The sequence below is a fragment of the Malania oleifera genome, chromosome 11 (genome assembly GCF_029873635.1).
Source record: "Malania oleifera isolate guangnan ecotype guangnan chromosome 11, ASM2987363v1, whole genome shotgun sequence".
Classification (NCBI taxonomy): Eukaryota; Viridiplantae; Streptophyta; class Magnoliopsida; order Santalales; family Ximeniaceae; genus Malania; species Malania oleifera.
Genome location: NC_080427.1, coordinates 47911298 through 47921804, shown reverse-complemented (window position 1 = coordinate 47921804; position 10507 = coordinate 47911298). Strand labels below are relative to the sequence as shown.

At 37.7% G+C, this 10507-nt stretch overlaps 2 protein-coding genes across 2 annotated transcripts; one reads left to right on the top strand and one right to left on the bottom strand.

The window, feature by feature from the left end:
• The first annotated feature begins 325 nt into the window (after positions 1-325).
• Positions 326-709, top strand: LOC131167505 (putative calcium-binding protein CML19). Its single transcript, XM_058126310.1, has one exon. It carries the CDS (start codon positions 326-328, stop codon positions 707-709), a length of 384 nt encoding a protein of 127 aa, XP_057982293.1.
• Positions 710-3239: 2530 nt separating this feature from the next.
• LOC131168274 (protein LYK2) lies at positions 3240-5311 on the bottom strand. The gene has a single exon (XM_058127584.1). It carries the CDS (start codon positions 5298-5300, stop codon positions 3252-3254), a length of 2049 nt encoding a protein of 682 aa, XP_057983567.1. The 5' UTR covers positions 5301-5311; the 3' UTR covers positions 3240-3251.
• Positions 5312-10507: the final 5196 nt, after the last annotated feature.

Here is a 10507-nt window from a genome sequence, read left to right as displayed (position 1 = left end):
CTCAAAACATTAAATTTTCAGGATTATATCTATTTAAATTTATATAACTTTTTTGATAAAATTTTAAAAATACAAATCCAATTCCTATTATTTTTCAAAAATTTAAATAGGAAGCCGACGGTGGTCGCTCCGCCCTACTGTTTCCTCCCCGTCGCCACTCGGTCAAACTACAAAACATCAATCTCCTCCTCCTCCTCCTCCTCCTACGTTCATGAGAGCTTTAACTCTGCATGCAGAAACCCATTTCAAATTCTCACTTCATTAAGATTTTTTTTTCAATAATCTTCATACACTGTTCTTGTATTAGTTTGATTCAAACATATATATGGACAGTAAAGGGCAGCTGCGCGAGCGCGTGTTCAGGCACCTGGACTGCGACGGCGACGGCAACGGCAACTGGTTCTTGGAGGCGGCGGACCTGGTGAGGCTGGCGGAGGGCAGCGGCGAGGAGGAGAGGAGGAGGGGGCTGAGGGAGGCGTTTCGGATGTTCGAGACGACGTCGTCTACGCTGTCGCCGGAGGAGGAGGATGCTGGTGGGAGAGGGAGAGGGAGTGAGTGTATTACGGCCCACAGCCACAGTTTGAGAAGGATGCTGGGGAAGCTGGGGGAGAGGAGGACCGTCGGCGAGTGTTTGGCGATGATCGCCCGTATTGATCTCGACGGCGATGGGGTTATTAGTTTTGATGAGTTTGTGGTTATGATGTCTTGAATCTTTATTATTATTATTATTATTATTATTATTATTATTATTAATTAATTATGTTATATATGTGTTTGCTTTTTCAAGTGTTTAATTAATTATATATTTATAATATATATTTGGAATATTAGCATTCTCAAAAATGCATATTGGATGGTGTTTCGACTATTTTGCCGATGAAAATGTATTTTTTTTATGGTTTTAATTCAACCAAATTGGGAGGCTCATGATTTTGAATTAACCATGTGTGATGCTAACTAAATTATTTAATTTTTATTTTTTTTTCTCATAAATATCTTATAATGAATACATTCATGATGCATCCATATTAAATAGACTTGGGCATGGGCAGGGCTTAGAACTTAAATTTTGAGCAATAGTGGCAACAATTAAAAAACCCAATAAATTTTAAATGAGAATTTAGGCTCGAGGTTGGCTTGGTCTAAAAGCCCCATCTCAAGGGAGAGGAAATAAATGAAGGGAGTGTAATAATATATTTACTTTTTAGGAGTTATTTTTTAAGAATGGGGGATTGTCCCTTTTGATTTCATTTTACACCTCGAAACCATTATAGACACTATAAATGGGACAAAGCTACACACTGTACATGCATAAGTAAGAGACCAATACTTCTTTTGCTTAATTCTAAGCCATGACTCATACATTGACTTAAGCACCTTCTTCAACCCGTTCTTATTAGTATTTTGTCTAAAAAAGACAAGTATGTTTAGGGGAGGTCTACAATTTTTTGGCAAACTTTAGGAGAGGTATATGACTTTTTTGAAATCTCAGGGAGAGGTCTGTGACATTTTTGGAACTTTAAAAGAGATCTCTATCTTTTTGCTAAATTTCAGGAGATGTGAATGTCTTTTCCCTTATACTTTATTCTTCGGAAGTTCTTGTTTTTAAAGGATGGAAGGTCATTGCTATTATTTCATTTCACATATAGAAATCATTATTGATACTATAAATGGGACAAAACTACCTATCAAACAAAGCAAGAGATTGAGACTTCTTTTGCTTAATTCTTATCCACGACTCATACATTGACTTAAGCATCGGGAGATCCTCTGTAGAGTCTCCTTCAACCCTTCAACCCGTTCTTATTAGTCTTTTGTCTTATAGGTGATAGCAAGCCATCACGAGACTTAACAACTTTTGTTCTGAGTTTGAGACCTAATGTGGCAATCTTGTTGGTTCTTGCCACACTACGAAGCACCTTGTTTACCCTTTTAGTTTCAAAACAAGAAGTAGCACAACCTTATAGAAAAGTTATTTGGCATTTTTTGGCATACATTTTTTTACCTAAGCCAACTAAAGTTCATTTTGACAAGCAAGCTAGTTTTACAAAAATCAAACATTGACTTACTGTGGCAAGGCTCATTGCTCATTGACTCCCTGAAGCTTAAGTTTACTGGACAAGTTTTCTTGTAGTAACTTAAGTTTCAACTCAATAAAGCTTCCCAGGGACTAACTCTTTCCCCAACCCCCAATTTCCTAGGAAGTACTTTTCTTGATCAAAGTGGTGGACCTGGCGGTGAAGGTCAATTTGATTTTCCTTTATTTTCTTTGTATATATATATATATATATATATGTATGTATTTATGTATGTATGTACAGATACAAAGTCTACAACACAATATTAGCAGTGTTTTTTTATCATAAACTCGGAAAAAAAAAAAAAACGTTTTGGTCATTTGAGACCAAAAGTCTATTAATAAGTGAGAGGTTTCGTGTGAAGTGTGACTATATTTTGAGCCTAGAATGAGGGTTTTTGGGGTTTTGCATATTGTGATAATTTTCATTGATGATATAGTGGGGATTCGGTAGATGTTCTGTGGTCATTGACACACTGCCGAACCATGTAAATTGCTGAATTCTCTCTTTATTCTTTTGCTTTTCCTCCAGCTTGTTGCATGTGTAAGCATAACCCTAGGAGCATGTACACAACGAACTACGTAACCTTACAGCATCAGCAAGAGCCTGAGCCACCCACTCACCATGTGAGATCATGAATGTTGATGCAGCAGGAATGGGGAGAGGTGGATCTTCCCAATTAATTCCAGTTTGCCCAAATGACTTGCTCCATAGAAATCATCAAACACATTATATGCTTTAAGCCTTGATGATTTTTGGAACTTCAGTTTCTTCTTTCTTTCTAAATAACTTAAACATAATTTAATTTGTAAGATGATGTTTGACTGAAATGATCCAAAGGACATGTCCTTTGCATAAAATGTATGCTTTAAGCAATGAGCATGTATTCCACAGAATACCCAAATGAATGGTCTTGACAGAATTTATGCTACCTGCAGCATTAAAGCCATCAGAACTTTGGATATATACAAATACAATCTTCAAGCAGAAATGGAATGACAGAAGAAATCTGCAGTCATGTCCAATTACCTAATTACATATGCACAGGATCCCAGTACTCATATGACAAGTCAAAAAGCCTACATGATCTCTAAACTCTAAAGTACCATATTAAACAGAAACCAGAATTGGAATTCTGGAAATACTGATCCTTGACATCAACAAATGGATCACTCACATACTGTTTGCAGCTGCCTTGATGACTAAAGGTTTACAAGAGCTTTCACAAACTGAGCTGTGCTCTACTTCTGGCAATTCTTCCACCAATCTAGACAACTTCTCGACGATTTCTCTCGCACTTGGTCTCGAAGACGGGTCTTTCTCTACACAGGCTTTTGCTAGATTGGCCAATGCAATGGCTGCATCACTTGAGTAATTATCGCCCAATGCATCGTCCATCCATTCCCGCAGATCTTCTGGATTTTCTGATTGTAGGATGGACCTGATTTTCTCAGGGAGCCAAACACCCCCTTCTCCGCTCATATTGTCCTTGGTTATAGGTGGTTGAGCAGATAACACTTCTAGCAAAACCACTCCATATGCAAATATGTCGATGCTCGGGGCAGTTTTACCTTGGTGATGAATCTCAGGAGCCAAATACCCAATATCCCAAGATGCAGACTCGGTTGAGCAAGACCATGCTTCTTCAGCATTGTCTTTGACACATCTTGCCATGCCAAAGTTACCAACTTTTGCATTGAACTCTTCATCGAGGAAGATGTTTCGGGTTTTTATGTTTCTATGAACATAAGTTGTGTTCATTATGTGGTGCATGAACTGTAAGACCAAGGCCACATCTAGACAGATCCTCAGCCTTTGGCTCCATGTCAAGAAACAATAGCAAGAGGAAATGAACTGGCTCTTCATTGCCAATCCACCGTGAAGCCAATCCTTCAAGGATCCGTTCTTGGCGTAGTCGAAAACCAGATATGAATCAGGACCCTCATTCAAACAAGTCCCCAAGAGCCTAACTATGTTGGGGTGGTGGTGAACTGAATCATGGAAAAGCCTAAAGTTGATCTTCGGAACAATTTCGGGCGGCACACGCTTGATCGCCAAGTTCTGCCCATTGAGGCGACCGTGGAACACGGTTCCGTCAATGTGATTTGTCGAACTGAAGTCCTCGGTCGCTCTTTTCAGCTCCAAAAGAGTGTATGTCTCCACCAGGATTTTGTGTGGCGTGCTGTCCATGATCTGACCATTGAGATGATGATCTTGGGATGCCTCAAATGAGACTTTCTTGTCACTTGTGGTTCTCACACTCAATCCAAGCTGTTGTAGGTCCATCTCTCCTGTTTTCCATGAATTCTGCTTCTTCCTCTTCCAATGGATGATTAAGAATACTGCTGCAATGGCAATGCCTGCTCCAACTGCGACACCGATAAGAGCAACATAAATCCCAGTCTTCCTCTTCTTTGATTTCTTCTTGTGAGGACTAATTACTGGGATGTTGGGTGTTGGAAACCCTGAGTTTGGTTCCCGGGGCTTTGCGAGGGGATTGAAAGTGGGCTTATTGCATAGTGGGATCAGAAGAGAAGACACTGATACAAGGCTTCCAGGTTGAAAACTTTTTACTGATCTGTTATTTGCTGAAATAACGGCTTCCGGAGTAGTATTGAACTCAGAGGCTAAGTTCGAAACTGTATCATCGACACGAACAGGATAAGATACCAAAAATTTTGTTCCTTTGCTGAGCTCAGATGAAGATGGGCAAGCACACTTCAATGGTATAAGCAACTGAACTTTATCACCTAAACCAAAATTTGGAACACTTGGGTTCTTCTCTTGGATGGCTCTGCAAGTAGTTAGGCCCTCCAGTGATTCAGCTATGACATTGAAGCTTTCTCCTTTGATTGTAGTTTTTGTTAACTCTGCCCCAAAGAAACTCCCATTGCATCGACAGTCAATTGGGATCAACAGAAGCTGGTCTTTTGGAAGAAACTCTGTCTCAACAGAGAATCCATTTGCTTCTGCGATTGCAAGCCGATTGATTCCCAAGTAAAGGCTCAGATTGGAAAGGGAAGAGTAATACGAATTGGTGCGAAGCATTGCGAATGTCTTGCAGTGATCCTGCAATCCATTTCCATTGCACCGGTAGCCAGAGGCATCCGTGAAGGCTGTTTCGCAGCCTAACCAGTTCTGCCCAAATGCAGGGATAAATACCCAAACAGAGAAGACAAAAGACACCAAGTGCAGCATACTGATCAGAGCTGCCTTGCCCATGACCTCTCTGCTCTCACTCACTCACTCACTCACTTGCTCTTTACACACACAAAAAAAAAATATATAAGGGCTTTCCGGCCACATAGGGAGGGAGAATATTTTGGATCCATACAACATATGTAGTGTCAAATGAGAGTATTATTCAAATGTGTTCATGGACAGGACTCTTGGGGGTGACAACTGAGAAAGCATATTCTACGTTTTTACGGATTTCAACTGTGTTTTGGGCACCCTGCTCACATCGGAATCGATCCACCGCCCAAAGGGGAGGTTATATATCCTAGGTTTTTCAATTGGAACTGATCATAGCCCCTTCTCTTAACTACTTTAGAGGAATCCTTGTGCTTCAAAACCTGAATTTTATATATATATTAACATGTGTATTAGTGTATAAGCCCATCTTTAGTTACTCACATGTGCGTGGATAGGACATTCCTACTGCGTAGGATTCCTAGCAATATACACACATTGCACATGGAATGGATCAACCTAGTTTAAGACCCTTACTTCCCATTTCTCTCTTTGATTTGTGAGTAATTCTGTATGAAGATATTCATGATTTGTTCAAGTATTTTTTTTTTTCTAATTGGGTTTTTGGAAAAATGCAGGGGACAAATGTTAATAGAGATGATGTGGATTTTGGAAGAATCAGGGGAGCATGGAAAAGAAGGGTTAGTGGCCATATGCAGTGATGAGACACTCCTTGCATGCTAAAGGTTAGGCACAAAAGAGAGGCTAGCTATAGAATTTTTGGGTCCAATTGGCCATTAAAATCCTAGGTTGACAATCACCATCATCCCCCACAAAAAGAACCGTCCATGCTCCATTTCTTTATGACTAATATTATTGTAAATATGACTTATAGAAATAAAGTGAATATATATATATATATATATATATTAGAAAAGAGAACATCATCTTTTATGGTTTGAACTTTGAATTCTCGGAAAAATGTTCTCTACTTTAGAATTTCAACCCTCGACAATAAACAACTTTTAAGTAAAAACTAACATTGCTCCCACAAAAAGGACAGCCCATATACCCTTTTTGTATTATCTAAATACGACTTATGGACTATACATGCCCACGACAGAAAAAAAAAGAGATGCAAGAAAAATATTAGACGACAATCTTAGTGGTTTGATTGTGTACTTACATCTATGATTACCTACCATATTGTGAATGAATTATCTTAGAATTCAACTGCAAGCACTTTCATATAAAAATGTGGAAATATTATTGCCCCTAGTTCCAAATTATTGTACAATTTATAGCGGCATCCCAACATCCTTCTCATCGACAAAGGTTTCATCCATGGAGAGCTCAAGACCATTCAAGCTTCTTGCTCTTCCTACAAAACCTTCCCCTCACTTTGAAGTTTCAAGTGAAATCTCCCACAAAATACAAATTAGAACTCAGCAAATGCATAAACATCTAGATCTTTTTTATTTCTTTTTTTTTTTTGGAAAAACAGGGCAGCACCTCCTATCTTTATTGGAAAACCCTTCACTTATGGTGGAGGAATGCCATGGATCCAACTTTGAGACTTGGGGAAAACAAAGTCAAACCCTAAGAATCTAAAACTGACTTAATCAACTTATTCAAAATCAATAAACCAATGACTAACAACCAAACAAATAAATAAAACTAAACAACTAAAAGTGGAAAAAATAAAACTCTGGAAGATCTCGAGGAATAACCAATCACTATAACATTCACAAACACCAGCACAAAGTATCACGATCGCAAGGAAGGAAATCCCAACAAATCCAATAGAATCATTCCCCCAACTTGCTGTAGAAGTTCATCTTGACAATTATATGATCGAGATATACCAGATTCACCTTGCTTGACAAAGAAATCCGCACTTTGATTCGCCTCCCTGTAAATATATTCCACTTTGTAATGTATGTCTCTCTATGCTAACACAAACTCTTCCCACAATTCCCATACGTTCCAAGCTGAACACTTTCCAGAATTAATCCATTGAACCAACAAAGCAGAGTCATAGGCAATCTCCACTTGATCAAATCCAAGATCTTTGCATAAATTAATCCCTATAATAATCACTTTTAATTCATCCATATTATTGGTTTCATAACCTAGTAATGAGGAAAAAACAATTTTAAATATTCCTCTTTCATCTCTTATCACGCCTCCATCACCACAATTACACGAGTAACCTCCACAGCTTCCATCCACATTCAATTTAACCCAACTTATCTCAAGTTTACACCATTTGACTACTTGAGGAAGACGAACCCTCGCATTTTTTACTTGAATATCCAAAGCAGGAAGGACTGCAATATCCGTGCAAGAAGTAGGTGCGTAAATATCTAGATCATCACAATAAACACACACACGCACACACGCGCACACACACACACACATATATATATATCAGAATTTTTTAAAAAATGATTAGTAATTTATGTAGCAGATTGACAATGATTATTGGCAAATAATGAGTTGGGTAGCTAACTAGAAGGTAGGCTCAAAAAGCTGTTGGATGATGCAGAACAGAGCCTACTAGTCTACTATAGGGTAGAAGGAACATCCTTATCTATCAAATTGGACAATATAAGCGAGGGTTTTAATTGGTTGAGTGGCAGGACAAAGGATGATGCCTCTGTGTAAAGGCAGTTGTGAATTATTGGGAAAATTTAGAAAGGTAAATGTCAGAGAAAAATGCAAGATTGGGAGCTCTGCCTATGTCGTAATAGTAGGCATGAGCATGAACTCTCCCACTGATCAGCCTGAGCATTAATTAGAATTTAGAAGGGAGTGCTCAGAAAGCTCTTGATGTTTATTTACACACATCCTTCACCTTTTTAGCACAAGTACCCATAAATTCACACTCTCTATTTCTCCTGTCTCTTGTTCTTCTTTTTTTCTTATGTAGGCACCAAAAGGTTCTCCCCTGTTCTTTGCATTTGGTTCAAGTAAAAGATGGGTGTGCTAATAATTTATCTGGTAAACGCACTTATGTCTGGCTTTGGTATTCACTCTACTTGTTTGGTATGTTTTAAATCTCTCTCTCTCTCTCTCTCTCAAGATCAAGAAGATTAGATTGGAAAATAATGTTTGGACATCTCATGCCACCAGACAGCCTTGGTGGATGTTTATATTTTTTCTCCATAACCAATAGCAGTTGTCTCTTTTCGGGTTCGATTAACTGGTACGATGAAGGGGGTCTTCTCTTAACTCTCACCTTGCTCTACTTAAGGTGATATTAAAATCCCGGTCTCCAACTTGTTAACAGATATTCTTCATGCATTTGTTAGTAAAACTTCTTGTGAATAAAGAGAATATTAATTTGTGTATTTCCTACTTAATGATATATTATACATGACTTTATACATGGTCAGTAATGAATGTGGGAGCTATACACAGTAAGTTTAGAGTAATCTCAGTCAAGATTCAAGGAGATAATGGAGGCTTGACCTAAGGAGTGACTGACGGCTTGATTGGAGGAGAAATGGTAGGTGTTGACTTATCATGCCCCTGCAAGATTGACTAGCCATCGAGGATACCAAGAAAGGAGAGCAAAGGTTGCGGCTTGGTAAGAGAGTCAGCTAGTTGATTAGAAATGTGAACATGGAAAACACGTAGGCGACTTGTAGCAACTTGACCGCGAACTAAGTGGAAGTCGATAGCGATGTGTTTCATACAAGAATGAAAGACTGGATTGAGAGAGACATAAGTAGCACTCACGTTATCACAATTCTTCCATAACACACAATGCTCACTTAAACCATTTAACTTGTTTTGCAATCACTTAAGTATTTGTAAGAAAAAAAAAGTCAATGATTGGTAAGTGAGAATGAAATGAAATAGATTTTATTATTTTTTATATTTATTCCATCTTATTTCTCATTCTGTTTCCTCTCAATTCATTTCAGTCAATTATACCAAGCAAGTCGTAAGAGAAGAAGAGGATTGAAGATTTTTCAAAGCTCTTTTTCACCAAATCTTGTGGATTCTAAAATTTATATCTACCCTATTCATACGCTATCTATGTTTACGAGAATAAAAGCACTGTGTTGTTGTTTAAAGTATTCAAAAATGATTGAATGTAACGAATTCTCGGGAGAGCAACCCTAAAAAATTAGTATCTTCAACAAAAGAGATCCGCCATGTTTGAACTTAAATAACACTATTCGAAAGAATAACAGGGGAGAAAACAGAGGAAATGAATGATGGTCCCTCTACAATGGGCACAGGGATTAAAGCACATGCTGGGTCGCCCAACGAGAGGAGGAGACCCAAAGATCCAAGCACGCCAATGGTCAAACTTGGACGTGGAGGGCGTGCACTTGCACGTGACAGCACGTGCTTGTCACTCTCACTAGTGCTCTTGTTAACACATTTTTATTATTTTATATACTAAACTAGCTGTAGAACATGAAAATCCAAACATACCCTAGCTTGATGGGGCAGGCACTAGTGGTTTATTTTATGGTGGATATTCCATAAATGATTTGGCAATGTTGTTACAAGTGTAAATCTCTTGTTGGTTGCACAATATAAAATTGTATTGAATTTATTTTGAATTCATGTAAATCAAGAAAATCTTGAATAGTCTTGAACTACCGACTCATGATACCAAGTAGTGATTCTATTGCGATCATACACTAACATGTGGACTGTGAAAAGAAAATAAAGAAAATTTGTCGTGTAAGGTTTACGTTTTCCAAATTCCAGATGCTAGTTTTTTTATTAAAAGGGGGCAACACCTTCATTTGTTTATTAATAAACCCTCACTTTTGACGAAATAATAGTGTGGTTACAAAATAAGCAAAATAGAGATTACAAAAATAAAAAATAAAACCCTTCCATAAACAATACCAGCAACCAACCAAATTAGGACAACAAAACTAACAAAGAAGATAGAGACAAAAAAACAATCATAAACAAATCAAAATTCACCAAACAAAATGCAATAACTCCAAAAATGGTTATACAAGATTAGTGGGGTGATTTAAAAAAAAATTTAAAAATTAAATTAAATTAAATTAAAAATATTTAAATTTTATTTTTATTTTTATTAATTAAATAAATTATTATTATTATTATTATTATTATTATTATTATTATTATTATATCATTCATCCTTAAGCTTCAAAAGAAGCTTTAGGCTCTAACATCTGCGCAGAGCTCCCCCCCTCCCCCAATTTCTCGTCTCTCTCCCTCTCTCCTCATTTTTC

Bases quoted from the DNA above. Each gene is read 5' to 3' on its own strand.
- LOC131167505 (XM_058126310.1), top strand. From the start codon at position 326: ATGGACAGTAAAGGGCAGCTGCGCGAGCGCGTGTTCAGGCACCTGGAC.
- LOC131168274 (XM_058127584.1), bottom strand. From the start codon at position 5,300: ATGGGCAAGGCAGCTCTGATCAGTATGCTGCACTTGGTGTCTTTTGTC.